At 36.9% G+C, this 16487-nt stretch overlaps 1 protein-coding gene across 3 annotated transcripts in view; it reads right to left on the bottom strand.

The window, feature by feature from the left end:
- KIDINS220 (kinase D interacting substrate 220) overlaps positions 1–16487 on the bottom strand; it is a 74834-nt gene that overhangs the window by 24191 nt on the left and 34156 nt on the right. For all 3 annotated transcript variants that reach the window (XM_056486870.1, XM_056486869.1, XM_056486872.1), the window contains 4 exons: positions 15827–16070; positions 15581–15669; positions 14471–14615; positions 12681–12843 (listed from right to left, as the gene is read on the bottom strand). In XM_056486870.1, the coding sequence (XP_056342845.1) occupies positions 12681–12843; positions 14471–14615; positions 15581–15669; positions 15827–16070 (641 nt within the window). The remainder of the gene's footprint in view (positions 1–12680; positions 12844–14470; positions 14616–15580; positions 15670–15826; positions 16071–16487) is intronic.

Raw genomic sequence — 16487 nt, 5'->3', positions numbered from 1 at the left:
AGGTTGCTCTATTTAGCCTTATATAAAACTATAACTAAACTGACTGTAAATGTGTATGTTTTAAAGCGAACATCAGATGGTGAAAAAAATAAGATCCTTAATGTATACTTTAATTATATATATTTGTTATACATATTTACTGCTAGTGTTTTAGACAGGAGTTCAACACTGGAAAAGTAAAAATAAAGTCACTTTTCAAGTCAGGAACTGAAGAGTTAAAGAGTGGCCTACTTCAACACTTCAATCTACAAAATAAAAACCCAAAAGAGAATGTGACATAGATTTAAATAAAACACACAGCTGATGAATCACATGAAACAAATTAGCTGATTTTTAATGCCAGCTCTACTTAAGTCTGAATGCGAACAGTGTTTCAAATACGATGAACAAAGCTACTGTTCAGAAGCCAATAGCCCACTGCTGGTGTGCAGATTGAAGTCTCTATTCTAACCTCCTGAGCTCAATGTCTTAAACTACGCCTTTGAAAGAAATATTTATGTAAATGATAATCTTTTGGCAAAGAGCCACAAAAACCATACGTGCCTGCACTTCTCAGATAAAAAAATAAAGGGTTAGCATTTAAAGCACTTTAGGAGTTACTTTTTCTAAAATATAAGCATGCAGATCTAAAAATAAAGCACTATGAACACACTATTCTCATTTTGGGGCTAGATTCCTGAGGCAAAAGAAATATTTTTTAGTCAGAAACATCAAAAAGTGTCAGTGTTACAGACTGTCTGTTTCCAGGATAAACTACTTGAATTTAGAAGGAATGAAGCTAAAACAAAACATTTTATTGACTGAAGCAAATCTTAAAAATTCATTCCACTACTCTTTACATCTCTTTCCCATGAGCAACTGAAATTAAAAACTGCTTTCATTGTGGAGCAAGTTATATTGCAACGATGATTAATTATTTCTGGCTTTTTCCTCAAATACAGATAACTTAGTACAAGTACGCAGAGATACATCATCTTATCTTTCATTCAAGAGACTGTAAACTAGATTCAAATTTATTCTAATTATGTTCACCTTGTACTTCCATGACTGACTTAGAAAATAACCACCATGGTCTGACAGTGTGTTCAGCACAGAATATTGTCAGATAGCTCAGATGAAGGTGCTAAGCTGCTGCACCTATTGACCATCTCCTTCAGTACACTGCTAGGTGGTGGCAAAATGGCAACAGCCAAAATCAACCACCTTCATCCACACTGGAGGTGTCTATTGCTTATGTCAGGAATTATGTCTGGAATATGCTGACAGGACTTACCCACCTCTTCTCCCAGCCAAGGGTTTTGGGGCAGGTGCTCAAGGCTGGCTCTGATGCAGCGTAGCTGAATAACCAGGCTGTGGTGACAAGAGCTGTGAGAATCCTCACTGCAGGGCTCTCTTGCTTGAGCTAAGAACCACTTTTAAGCTCAGACCTTTGCCCTTGGTCCTCCTCCAAGCTACATCTATGCACCTTTGGTCTTGACCTTGACCAATGGCTTAACTTCCTGCCTTGACCTGTGCCTTGTGGCTACACACACAGGGCTGTTTCCTGTCCCTGGTTACCTTTGCTGAACCTGCTCCGCTTCTCCCGTTAGGCTACTGAGGGATTGCTCCCCCTGCTCACAATGCCGTGCCTGCCCCGCTGCCCTCCTCAGCTCCCAGCTTTCCCTCTCTCATGGAGCAGCCTGCCCTGCTGTTTCCAACTGGTGGAAGGCTGACTTCTTTTCAAGCCCTCATATCCCAAAGGACCATTCTCCCTGCTCTTTCCAAACCTCTCCTCCAAGCTGAAAACAAAGAAATGCTTCAAATTAATCACTGCACACCTAATATTTTTTTCCTTATGTGTTTTACAGGAGCAAGGAACTGCATGGACAAGAGTCATTTAACTTTTTCACTCCATAAAAAGCAAATTACTTAATTAATTGCTATTAAATAATAGAGCAACAGAAGGCATGAGCATGAAGGCATGTCATGTTTTATCTATCATGTGCTTTTTAATTTTTTCCTCTCAATATAGAACAAGTCCAAAATGCTGCTTAAAATCATGAAATAATTTGTTATCAAAAATGAAAAAAAAAAATTTCTAGAGGTTTGATACTGAGAAACACAGAACTAGAAAATCTTAGCTGTTATGGAATGCAATATGAAATTCTGATGCTTAACAGTCTGCTAATTAGACATCTGATTTCTAATTCCTAATAATCAAATCCTTCTACTTCAGCTTTGTGCTGAAGTTACTTATCCTACTCTCTTCTCATGTCTGATCAATATAGAGACAGTGTTAAAACCTCTCACTCAAATCGTTCCAGGAACTTTGCAGTACTATAAACAGATGAGCAACAGTGCTGCAAATATTTTCTCAAACTGAGAATTGCAACAGGTCACTTGGACACTGAAAAAGAACATTTGCTTATATGCCTATTCATAGAAAGACAGGAATAAAAAGTCATCATACACTCAATAATATAACATAAGGGAATAAACTATTTATCTTAATAAAGACCAAAAAAAGAGAAAGCTATATTAATAAAGATCAAAAAAGAGAAAGCTATAGTTTGATATATCTATGTAGACAAAAATTTAAGTCTCCTCAGTGCATATTAGAAGAAGAGACCTCACTGAACAGTTGCAATAGCTATTTAAATACTCCCATTACCATAGGTATTCAGAAAAGCTTGTTTTGCAAAACTGACTCTATTCAAGTACCTCTCCTCAGTGTTCCTGCTTTTGAGCATTTCAGAAAGCAAAAAACATTCTGATGCTTTAAAGACTGATATTTATTGAACTAATCTCCCACATCCAGTATCACACACTGTCACTGAGCCATATTTAAAAGTTCTGTACTTTAAACAACTCTCTGGCATACTTCATGATTAAAATAAAGTGTTAAAGCAGTTACAAATGCCCGGATTCATTCACAGCTTTGCAGTGCTATTTGAATTACAAAAGGCAAAAGAATTTTTAAAAAGGTGGGCATCAACCACCTACTACTCAACTGGTACATTGCCTTTTAACACTGAGACTACACTATTAGCACAGTAAGAAACATTATAACTCTATGTGCCCTGCATTTTAAGTAAAAGGCGATAAAAGGAAATGGAGAAAAAGCAGGTTAAATATTTCAGAAGTAATGCCTCACTGTGAGGTCTACAAGAATACTAAATTTTTTACTTAAAGGAAGTGATTTATTTAAACCTGGCCTGGGCAAAGATGATTGTAGAAAACATTATAATCAAAGTGATGAATGTGGCACCTTCCATGGCTTTTTCATTTTTAATTTCTATAATCACTAAATAGCTACACTTCTTAAATTAATACATCAATAGGCATTAAGCAACTCATAAATCCCTCAAAGTTAATTTCACCCTTTTTCTTAAAAGGTATTTAAACAGTGTCAAAAGTGGAATTAACATAATAACCTTCCAGAAAAGTTACATTTCAATGATCTTGCTCAGTTTTAACATTTAAAATTTCTACAGATTTGCTGAAAGCATGTAACATACTTTTCTAAAGAAATAATTCAATAGGTACTTGTCTAAAGCACTGTAATGAAAATGTAAACAGATAATGCTTATCTTCCGTTTTTATTTTACTTCTTTTCTTCTTACTTATGTATATTAACAAAAAAACCCTCAAATGATTTAAACAAAAGCTTTTAGCTCAACACATAATTGCAACAAAATTACAATAATTGTACCAATTAAAATAATCCTGAATGAACAGTTTGTCATCTTAATGTTCCAATGGTTTATAGAAGGATCTACTTAATTAGCTGAAATTGCTTTCCAATGTTAGTATCAAATGTCATTTGTTAAAAGTTGAACGATTTTGAAAATAATTTAACAAAGCAATTTTACAAAACACCAAGAACCAACATTTTCTTTTCAGCTGAATAAAGCAAGCAGATGTGTCATCAAATTGCTATAAAAATAAATGAGCCTTTATATGGAGAAAAAATAAATTTTACTACTAGTGCTACAGAATACTATTTTTTATGAAATCAAATTCTTTAATAAAATAATTTTGTATCATTTATATCTTGGTGATATTTGTAGTATGCTATAAATATACTTCCTTAAAATGAAGTAGTAAACAATCAAGGAGAAATATTCCACCATACATAAAACAGAAAATTTTTTTAACCAAAGTGATTTCTGAATTTGATTAGCATGGGTGTGTATCACACAAGAGATCTGAATCCATCAGGAAAACATGACACCAATGAAACCATGTTACAGAACTCCAAATCTATAGTAATGAATTGCTGTTTCACTTATAACTACATTAGTTTTTACCAGTTTAATTTCAAGAAAAAAGGGGAAAAAAAAAAAAAAAAAAGAAAAACAGTTTTGTGGTTGATTTCAAGAAGGGATAACTTCAGTAAAGCCTGGGAAAAAACCCAAGCAAAATCATATACCAGTGCTGAAACTGGACTAGAACTGAATAAATTAAGAAACAACAATTTTTTCTATTACTGATAAATTAGACAAAGCATGTCTATTCCAAAATTCATCCCTTGGAATGGTGTAAGAGTTCAAAAGCATTAAAATGAAAGTAATACATGAGCTATGGCTTGCTTAGATCCTTTGGCTCCCTTCATCCCCTGAACCCCCCTTTCCCTCAACCAGAAAAAAAAAAAAAAAAAAAAAAGGAAAAAATAAAAAGAAAATAAAAGAATACTGAATTAAAGAAAGCTGTTATGCTATCCTTCTAAATTTGGTGCATTCTGCCTCGGCACATCGTATTGCCATTCAATTTGCCATCCATCATAGGTAGGCACGCACACATATGTGCACAAAGACTTTATCACAGAGGTTAAATTAAGCCCAAGTGATGGATGAATTACACATTGCTAAGTTTTAAATAATGGTTACCTATAACTCTGAGGAAAGTATAACTCTTTTCTTGTCCTGAAAAATCTTTTTTTTTCAAAATCAGAGGGTTCTTGATTTCCACAGTTTCCTTCAGCTTCCCAAGAAGCATATTTTCAAGGAGATTAAGGAAGGGTGGAGACCGTAATCTGAACAGATGGCTCATGAGAGTTTCTGCTATCCTGAGCCAAGCAATTCTGCTCTAATATTTTTAATAAATATATAAAAATAGTCACCGAAATTTAGAGACCATCAGCTATCTACAAATATCCTCATAAAAAATCAAAAAGTTCTGTCTTAATATTCTGGTTTGGTCAGAGCCCCTGACTTAACACTCCAGTTTGGTCAAAATTTGGGCAAAGAATGACAGGTAGGACAGCCCCTCATGACATCAGGTCCAACAAGCAGATTAACATCAAAAGCAGCCAGCAGGAAACACTTGAATAGAAGGTTGTGTGAATACCTGAATTCTGTAGTGTTAAATAAATTGCATATTCAGTCACGGGGAACACGCATCCTTCCCTCCCCAGCATCTTTAAGTGCTGATGTCATGGTCTCTCTTAGGACTATCTCCTCAGATACTCCAGCCTCACATTTCTCACAGTTTCAGCAGGTAATGGCTAGAATTATTATTCAGAAAGATAGAACCTAGATCCCAACCCCATAAGAGAGAGGACAATATTTACCACACATCTACCAAATACCTAGGTGAATGTTCTACCTATGTCTGGTATCTGAGCATGACCATGAGGAAATTCTCATGAATTGTTATCAACTTGATACTGACTTTTTTCTTTCCAAAGGGCCCTCTGTAACAGGCAGATCATTAAACTGCTCTGGTAGCCTGCAGTGCATCCCCTGCCATTTCCTTTCCAAAGGCCAAATAGAATTTTTCTACAGTGGTCTTGCCTGCCTGGGCAACACACCTTGCTCACCAGCACCAGAAGGTTCCTGCAACTTGTCACACAGCCTGTCCCAGGATTTGGTCTAACTAATTTAGACACATTTATCTCAGAATTAAAGTGGCCTTTGCTGCTGTGCTTTGTGCTGAACCTAATTTTTAACTCCTGCTGCAAACATGCTCAAACCACTTTTTTTTTTGTCTTTTACTTGGCTTTTTAAGTGCTTCAGTTACTGACTGAATAGGTTCTACGTGCAAGGTAGACTTCGTTTTAGCAATTCTGAGCATCCAACAACAGCAGAATCGCTGATTTCACAGGAACTTCAGGGGTAATAATTCAGAGTACCCACAGTTTTTCAAGTGTCTAGAAATTTACAGTCATTTTCTGAAATGCCATACAAGACATTCTTGAACTCAAGGAAGTTTCACTTTCAGTTGTGTAGATCTCACAGTCCAGCTACTAACAGCTCCAAGAAGTGGCAGACTAGTATCTGCCACATCTAGAAGAGAATTGGTTAGCTCATAGACACAGAAACTCTCCCTAATGCCTCTGGAAGGACAAAACCCTCCAGAAGGACAGCCAACAGAGTTACAAAATTACTTCAGTGACTTCTAGGAATATTTTCCAATTGACAAAGTACTGCAGACTTTGATTTCTGCCATGATAAGAAGGATATAAAGAGATAAAATGTATTTATCAGATTATCTTATTTAGTGGGGCAATTTAATGAGGAAATGGAAGTTACTTCTCATACAATAAGCTTCAACACCATGGTTTTTGTTCAACAAGGTGGTAATACCAATCCCTGACATCTTTAGCCTTAAGAAGTAGAAAATATCAAGAAACAAAGATGACCAAGACTCAGAGCCTCAAATTGAAATGAAAAAATCAGGACTTTTGAGGAAAATAAATAGATTAATCAAATATCTTAGGAATGAGGAGAGTGAGGGCTGGAGAAGAGAGGAGAAAGTAGTCCAGAAAAATTAGGAGTCTCACTGATGTGAGACTACAGCTTTCCTCTACTTTGGTACAACCACTTTGAAACACGATCATTAGAAACTCAGTCTTCAGAACTTAAGAAAACCTTAGGAAAAAGAAAACTTGGAAAAATCTGTATAATACAATACATTCTGTCCTTGCATTGATTTGTTAGGAACTCCTAAAGACACTGTCTGATTTTCTGACTGAAGTGGGGCAAAACATTTTTCAAGAAACAAGCAACAATTTATGAATTCCTTTCCTTAGTGCAGATTAACTGTCCACTACTGGGTTAGCAGGATTACAGATGAGATTACTTTCCCCAGCAGGGTATGATACATATAAACTTGACTTTAATCTGCAACTCACTCACAGTTACTCCCACAACCCTCTGTGAAACTTATCCTGCTTATATGCCCACATGGCATCTCCTCCCTCTGTCAGACCATTCAGTCAAATAGCACAAGAATTATCCTTGGAAACCTCACCTGCAAGTTTCTCACGAGACACATATTCCTATCTTTTGCTTCCTTCTTCTGTTTTCCTGGGGCAATCGCGCCTGTTATTATCTTAGATTTTAATACATTTAGATGTTTCTAGATTAAGATCTTCCTTAAAAAGTCTTAAATTTCAAAATACTTCCTTGTCTTCTTCCTATGTTCATTGACTTGGTTGAGAATTCTGTTTCTTGAAGTGTATCTTTCTTGTACAAAAGCCACAGCAACTTTTCCCAAGATATAATTTATTTAGATCTGGCACTGTCATTTATTCTGGTGTCATGGATGCTTTACTTGCTTTCACAAGAGAGCACATTCCCATAGCTGGCTAATTTACAAGTCTGAGAAGTCTCAGTTGCAAACATTCAACAGAAACTTGCTTTAATCTGACAACTTAATTCTTTTAGAAATTTATTTGCAGAAAGCCCACATATTTTATTCCACTTCAGAGCTTTAAAAATTTGCCTTTTGCAACTTCTGCAAACCACTTTGGTACTAAGCAAAATTGACATTAGGAAGACTCTTTACAGTAACACAGAAGAGAATGCAGCACAACATAAATGTAGAGCAATATTAACTGTATGTCATAGCTATAAATAAAGTGGTAAAGGTAATTAAATTAGACCAGGATGGAGAGATGGGTAATGACAACAGTGAGCTTGGCCACCAAAGAACCTAAATGCAAAAGGAGGAGGAGAGACAAAATCAGAATAAAGATCTTAACCTGATTAGGAGAGAGACTACATGAAAATCCTGATGATGAGAAAAGGCAACGCATAACCTGAAGGAGTAAATACCACTACTAATAAAGATACCAGGTGGAAAGCAAGACCAACCAGACCAGCAGAGAGAGGCTGAAATGACAGGATAGAAGTGAGATGATACAGAAGGTCAGTTTAAAGAAGTAAAAAGAGTAAAAATGTTTTCCTTGAGCAGACTCAGCATTTTCTTTTCAAAATTTGCCACAGTGACAAAGCATGGACTTGCTCCCCTCTACAAAAGACTGAGAGCATAGTGCCTCTACCTGTTACTATAAGAGATGTTATATGACTCCAGCTCATAAAAGGTTCCTCACAGAGGTGTGCCTGTGTCACAAACTGAAGCCTTATTTTCTTTAGAGAGTTGGGGGGGGTTGGTGTTGTGTGTATGTGTCTGTTTTGAGTTGGGTTTTTTGTGGGTTTCTTTGTGGTTTTCTAATTGATTTTGCGGTTTGTTTGGGGTTTGGGTTTTTTTGGTGGGTGTTTTTTTTTTTTTTTTTTTTTTTGTTGGTTTGGTGGTGTTGTTGTTGTTTTTTTTTTTTTAGGGGGGGAAGTCTGTGTTCCTTTGATTTTGGTGGGTTTTTTTTGTGAGGGTGGTTTTTTTGTTTGTTTGTCGGGCTTTTTTGTTATAGACCTTGGAGGAAAGTTCCCAATATGATATTCAGTAGGTTTCTCATCTCTGCATAGTATGATACAGGAAAGATACACTTCTCCTGACAGACCAGGTTTCATATTCATCAACATAGTCTTTGATATTCTTCATATTATCTATAGAAAAAGACAAATTTACTTTCCCCAAAAAGCCTTCATAGTAAGAATATATTAGCTAGCTTTATTTTTAATGACAAATGAAGCAAAGAGATAAAGGTATCCTTATTTAGTTACCAAACTGAGGTATCCATTTTTTTCAGAATACTCCACCAACTAAAAGCAAGAGCTCCCAGTAGTCCCAGATATAGCTCTGAACACTGAGTACTTAGCAATATCAACCTGCAGAACCATAAGCTGTACACCACCTCCCCACAGAGGCAGAAATGCTACCCAAGTGAAAGGTACTCTAGAGGTGACTAGTCCAGCATCACACAAACTCTGACTAATAGTTGTGGAACAGCTTTCACTGTCTTACTTTAGTTATTGCCTTCAATTTCAACAGATAGCACTGCAACATGACAGAAAATGGCCCTCTCCTTTACTACAGTTTGCAAAATTAAATTCTGGACGTTACAAGATGGGAATCTCATTGAGGCAAAATAGCATATAATCATGGGAATCGTATATCATTGTGCCTGCATAGAGGGGAATTAACTAAAGACTATATTTATTCTTTTGCTTCTTAGTGCCTGGCTGCCCGATTCCTTTCATTTTCCTGTGTTTTTTTCTATGTTGTGAAAGTATCGCTTTCTCCTGGAAGCACGGAAAGCCAAGGCTCTGGCGGCAGCGCTCTCCGCGGCTGTGCCGAGCAGGGAGCGCCCTCTGCGGGCACCGCACCGCGCTGCAGTCCTGCGGCACCAGCGCTGCGATCAGGGGACACGGCTGGGGACAGCCCGATCAGGGGACACGGCTGGGGACACGGCTGGGGACACGGCTGGGGACACGGCAGGGGACAGCCCGATCAGGGGACACGGCTGAGGACAGCCCGGCCCCGGGGACACGGCAGGGGACAGCCCGGCCCCGGGGACAGAGCTGTAAGGCAACACGGGGTTAACTGTCCCCATCACACCCTCAGCGCACGCATCGATCACCTACAGCAACTGTTCCTCCCTCCTGTGAAGGGAGCTGTAACAGGAGCTGTAACCCATCAGTCTGCAGCACAGGGGAATGCAATGGAGAGTTCTCACTGCAAGGGAATCCTGGAAATTCAAAAGATTTTTAACACGGTATTTTAAAATTTGGAAAAGCAACTGTAATATCAAAGCATTTTCCTTACACAGAGAAAGCAATTAAGTGTGAAACTGTTATATTTAACATAGAACCTAAAAGATTCCTTTCAGTGAAGAGAGATGTCCAAGCAACAACCCTAAGACTGCAGGATCACAATACTAGAAAAACTATATTCTTGAGAAGTAACACAAACTCTGTACAGGAACAAACTAAATAATTAGCAAAATCTGGTATCTATGACACTGCAAATGGGAAAGCTGCTCTATAAACTAATAAAACTCAGAAAACTTCAACTGAATTTTTGAAAGAGGAATTAACTTTGGAATTGTACTGAAGGAGTTATTTAAGCCAAGTTACTTTAAACAGTGAAGATAAAAAGAACAGCAATGACACGGAAAGGCTTACTTTAGATAAAACAAAATTTTTAGAGCTCTAGATAATCCCAGAGAAGAGTTCAACAGACCTTTTCATATTCAGCATATGGTAAAGATGATCACCCAAATCACCAGACAGATGAGACCTCAGCTTTGTCAGTACTTCAGGAGAGTTATATACATAGTTCCTTGCACATGTTCAACAGAAGAGGCTGAGAGACATCAATTCTCTTCCTGAGCATGAAGCAACACCATTGCTAGAAAACTTTTTTTTTAATTGTTAAGAAGCTAAGGAAACTATCTCTTTTAGCTTTATCATTTTCATATTAAATAATCCTGTTGGTATTTTTTGCTAAAGAGAAAATCCTGAATACTGGTCTTGTTTTCCTTGTTTTCCTAGCATTGCTGGTAGAATACAAACAGGTTTCCTTAAAAGATGATGACCACCTTCCCTTTTCCAATACAAAGCACAGAGTTCTTCACTGTCTCTTCCCATCATGTACTCTGGTTTTAAACACTAAAAAGTTACCTATACGCTTGTAATCGTCACTTATAAACTAGCAGTCTACTCAAGTGGCTGTATCACTTCCAAACAACCTGCATAGCAGCAGAGAAGTTCAACAGCAGCAGTCATGAATCTCCTCCACACCTTAACTAATAAACCACGACATGCTCCAGCTGGCACTGAGCATCAACAGCTCAAGTGTTTGTGCTAACAACAAACAATCCAGAACCCAGATAAGTTATTCACATACAATGAATGTCCTTTTCTTTTATTCATTGTTACCACAATTTAACATCCATGAATACTGGAATTACTAGCACTTGATTTATGAGAATAAATCAAGTATCTAATACCTTCTCTGATTTTTCAGAACACAAACATTGTTATGTCTTGAAGACAGCTCTGGACTTTGATCAGTCCAAAGTGATTTATTACTGTAGACGCCAATACTCAGAAAACTGTAATGAGTTTATTGGTTAAGTACTGAAAATATAGAATTGTGAAATGTGCCATAAAGAAATCTAAATACAGATCAGTTGAATGGAAAGCAAGACAGGAAAGGGAATTCCTGATGTTTCTGAAGTACTGTATTTAGCTGCTCACATAAACATTTGTGACACTAGTTGTGTGAATGCACAGTGGAAAAATGGTGCTTCACCCAGAGCTTTACTTTTGATTTCACAGATATATTACACTCACAGGGGAAATGCAAAACCCAAAAACTGGGTCCATGCTCTAGAGGAGAGTGTTTTCTAATCATGCACTTAGTTTACCTGTGAAGTCTGGTATTTCTAAAACCCTCTTCCAGCTCAAAGCCACTTCAGTCTACTACTTGCCTTCCTCATCTGTCTTGAACCCTCAGCTTCATCATGCCCAATCTACCCTTGTCCTTTAACTTCTGGAATTTCTGTGTTCAGATCTCAACTTTTCTTTCCTAATACAATTCATTCAATCATTCCCAAACAATCCTAATTCCATTCTCAACACTCCAACCATACTCAGCCCACCCCAGACCCTCACACAGTTCATTGACTTTCTCCTGTTCCTTGACTTTCACTGCAGGGTACACTTCCAATATTTTCTCTCCAAGTTCATCCCCCTGGACTCTGCAAAATCTCTAGATTTTCTGGTAACTTGTTCAGTCACAATCTTCTCTCTTTACCTCAGCTGTTCTTTTCATCTGATCTCAATTACAATTTATCCAAGTCAAACCTTTCTTTCTTCTCCCTAACTCTAATTCTCAGATTCTGCTTTTCTTCTATAGCACCACTCTCAGTCACATTCACTCTCTTCCATTCCTCCCTGTGTCATCAGGTCACAACCCACAAATCCTATTTTTAAGCAGAGGGTACTGGAGAGAGATGTTCACTGGCAACATGGAGCAATTTGCTCTTGGTACCAGTACCTACACAGCTCTGTTGGACAGCAACTTGTAGCAGAAATTGAGAAAGTCATGTGTATTTTTCACATCCCTTAACTGCAGCACATGGCATTGCCACAGCATACCTGCTAAGCACAAAACTTTCAGAGATTTTTATCAGTAAGGCCAGTTTCTGCTGGGCCAATTTCAGATTAACAAAGAAGTGGAAAAAATACCCAATTTGTGTCTTGACCAAGGTAAAGATGAAAAGGGTATCAGGATACATAAGTACAACTAGCTGCCTGTGAAAGAATTCCTGTACAGTTCTCTTTTGTTTAAATACAAAGCAGTCATTCATAAGCACTCATTCATACATGGTGCATCAAATAGCAATGAAACCCACTCAGAAGTTTTCAAAAGTTAGCACAACAGGGTATGATTGTAGGAATTTTAGATTACAACCTGATAAATGTTTGAAAGCCATGTTATTCTAGTGATCATTAATAATGATCATTATTTTAACCACTGAAAGTGCACACCATTACTGGAATGATGACTACCTCTCATAGATGGTTTTTAAAGTCAGGTGATCTGGAACACCTTCAGTCTCTTCAAGATGCAGGATAAGCCATGATGTTCTATATGGCCACTGCTCTGTGAGATTGATCCAACTTGCCAATCTGTCCCAATTGAATGTGATCTGATTAGCTCTCAATAAACGACCTAAAAGAACAAGGAAGGAGAAAAGAAAAGGGTTAGGGTTAACTCACTTCAATAAAATTCAGTAAAGAATTTAGAGGATTTTTTCTCCCTTTTGAAAGATACCTTTTTTCCCCTCAAAGTAGTAGTTATTTTACTTTGTTGTTACCTGATCTGTGAACTTCCTCTATTATATTTTTAGCTCAGCAAATTCAAAATCATCGCAAGCTGCATCTAAAAATATCTTTTTACAATCTAATAAAAATCCTTGCAAATCCTGGTCAAAATATGAGACTCTCCAAAACTGTCAACTTCAGCCACAGGTTAAACACTAATTACTATGATCCTGCTACTGGTGAATCTTAACCTTCTACAACAAAATTTAATAAAGAATTTCACAAAGCATTAATTTCTCCATCTAAACACATAATTTCATGCTAATACTTTGACAGATCTTCTATGCATTGGCATATGAAATGTAGTCAAAACAAGTTAAGCATACAACTGCCAACTTTGATGGCCAATACAGTAAAATTCAAAGCTATAAAAAAGACTGTTTTAAGTTAGTAAGGCAAGGTATACATTACAAATAAAGTTATTTTAAAAAACAGAAAAAGTTAATGATTCAATTTATGTATTTGAAGTTTCAGCAAATTGTCTATAATTCCTTTATTAATATCAGTAATGGCATGTGACCTACAGCCTGAAGGCTCTGTTGATAAAGCTGTTTATGAAATCACATCCAACCACAGATTATACTACACTAAAAGTGCTCTTGACAGGTCTTTTTTTAGTTTAATTTTACAACTAACATTTTGTGATTTTATTATACTTTCATAACTGCACTATAATTTGTCAAAGCAAGATAGGTTACATGCTACAAATAGCAGTGACAAGCTAAGAGACAGCACACTTATTTAAAACATTAGCCCAGAATTTGAGTCTGTTGCAGATTTATGCTCTTAACTATACACAGTGTGAAAAGTAACTCAATTTCTTTGTTCTGGGTAGATGTAGGGCTATCCAGTGCCTTCTAGTGTCTGTAACAGAAAAGACACTAAATAATCAGTCCTCAGCCACTTACTACATGAAACAAGTTTTTATTAAATCTCCATAAGCCCTTTTCCAGTCATTTCCAGTCTTCAAACTTCAGAGATACCAATATCTTGCCTGTGTTTTGCTGAAGAAAAACAGGTGAGAAAATGCTTTCATCAGCCTCACAAAATCATTTAGGGAAAAAGGACTCCAAATACTCATAGCAAAAATGAGCAGGATATATACCTGGTTTTCCTCTCACAGCTTACCTTTTCAGATGTCATCACTACAATCTTTGTTCACACTACAGGAAAATGTAATTTTCTTAGCCTGTTTCAAAATTTAAAAACACAAAATTCCCTAAAAATGCCGACTAGAATAACTTGCCTCTCAACTGAAGTCAATGAAACAACAAATATTATGTATCTTTTAAACTCTACGTAGAATGGTCTGTAAATTTTTCTTACATTCTGGAAGAGTTTGCTTCAGAAGGATTTTCAGAAGCAACACACAAGACTGACTTGTTCCACTTAGCTTATATACTAATAAATCTGAGTGTAACTACAAGCAGCCAAAACACAATCCTGTTTACTGCACATGGGCATGTCATGCTTACCCGTCACTGAAACAATATTTAGCAACCTCCTCATGGTCTGAGGGCTGATATCACTGAACCAATCCTCTGTAACCAACAGCTTGGTCAAATCAAAAGACATTTGGCGGGTAATGGTCCTCTGCATCTGGCGTCTTCGGTAAGTATCCTGATAATGAAACAAAAACCCAAGGAATACTGATTAGCATCAAAAGCTTTTATGTATTTTCAGTTCCATTTGATAATCAAGTTAGAGCCTTTGTGAGTCAGTCTGTGAAGCTGACAGGTAATATCAAACGTACAAGAATTTAATTCTGACTTAGCTGTGTAAAAGCTCAACATTATTTCCACAGAAGCCAAGAAGTGGGAAGAATTACACATTTTACTTCCACATCAATTCTGACAGGGTAAAATAGAGTGACATAGCAAAATATTTTGTAAAAAGGTTACTACTTTGAGCATTTCCATTGTTGCTTCCTACTGTCTCTCCAAAGGGCTAATACCATCCATTCACTGACTACATGTAGAAATTACCATCAGGTTCCTCTGCTACAAAACTCCCAAAGTCTCTACCAATGGTAGCTCAAATATCACAGAACCCTCAGACTCTGTGTCGCTTTTCACAACTTTCTAGACACCTTTTACCCAACCAGTTTGTGACTCTATGTAAAGATGAAAGACAAGAAAACAGAAAAAAAAAACATGTGGTAGACACTGCAGTACAAGTCTGGTACTTAATATTTGAAATCCTTTGATTTACTCAATTACTGCCCCTTGTTGCAAAATCCTGCAACAGATACCAGGCTTACACAAAAAAGTCTAAAATACACACACATACACAAACCATCGTTCCTACCAGATTTGCTGCATCATCTCAGCATTCACAGAGAGCTGTACTTAAATTTTTGTGGAAAGGAATACTTTGGTGAGCAAGCAAACTTCTTCCTCTCTGACAGAGCATCAGTCTACTGATTTAAGAATGAACTTTTCCGACACAGATCATTTATAAAAATTTCACATAAACAGTTTGATAAGTCTTCCAAGTTGATATTATTGAAAATGTCAAAGAAAAAAAAGCAAAAAAGAAGAAAAGGTTTTACCAGTATCTCTATTTAGACTAAAAATCCTTCTCACCCGCCTGTTGAGAGCAGTTTTGCTACCAAGTTTGGTCATGTCTCCAAGACTGTTCTGAGAAACTCTCCTGTCAACCTCTTCATGCAATCCTACAGAAAGGAAAACACAGACATTTTATCCAGTCATATACATTTGACTGACCTATAAAAACAGTGATCTGTCAATTATTTAAACAGTTTCATCCAAAACACAGATTTTGGATCATTAGTTTGGTAATGCTCATTTCACCCTCCTGCATAACCTTACCTGCATTATCTGCATAAGGAATGTCCCCATTGGTTGTTGAAGCTACCATCAGTTTCTTTGCATTACTAAGCCCTCGGCTGTTCAGAAAAACAGGCAAATGGACAATATTTCGCATGTAATCATGGCCGTTTATGTTTGAATCACGTAGAACACTGTTGAGATTCTGGTTAATTGCCTTGATAATAATGTGTGGGTCACTTGCAAAAATTGCAATGAATGGGCCTTTTGAAAACAAGACTCGTACCTGTAAAAAAGCAGACAGTACACCTTGTTAGTAACAACTAACTGTTATTGAACATTTGGCTCAACACTTCATATTCATTTTGTACAAGAGAAAAAACCTGAGAGAACAAGAGATGTATGGAGATGTCAGCTTCTTCTTTATGAAATATCTAACTTAAGGAACTTATCCACAGAAAGAAATAAGCACACTCAACAACTTAACAGCAGAATTTACAGTGGAAGTCATCACCAAAGAGGCATCATGTAGTAATGTTCCAGTCTCCCACAAATATTTAGCATTTAAGTATTTTTCATCTGAAGTACTTCAATGGTAAAAATATGAAAAACTCTCCAAATATTTTAAGTTTGTTTCAACAGAATAATTATTTCCATAGTCTACCTTTGATTGTTTCCAACCTTTTCAGAAGTACTAACATGC

Source organism: Oenanthe melanoleuca, chromosome 3, assembly GCF_029582105.1.
Source record: "Oenanthe melanoleuca isolate GR-GAL-2019-014 chromosome 3, OMel1.0, whole genome shotgun sequence".
NCBI lineage: Eukaryota > Metazoa > Chordata > Aves > Passeriformes > Muscicapidae > Oenanthe > Oenanthe melanoleuca.
Note: the sequence above shows the minus strand (reverse complement) of the source record. Positions and strands in the feature narration are given on the sequence as shown.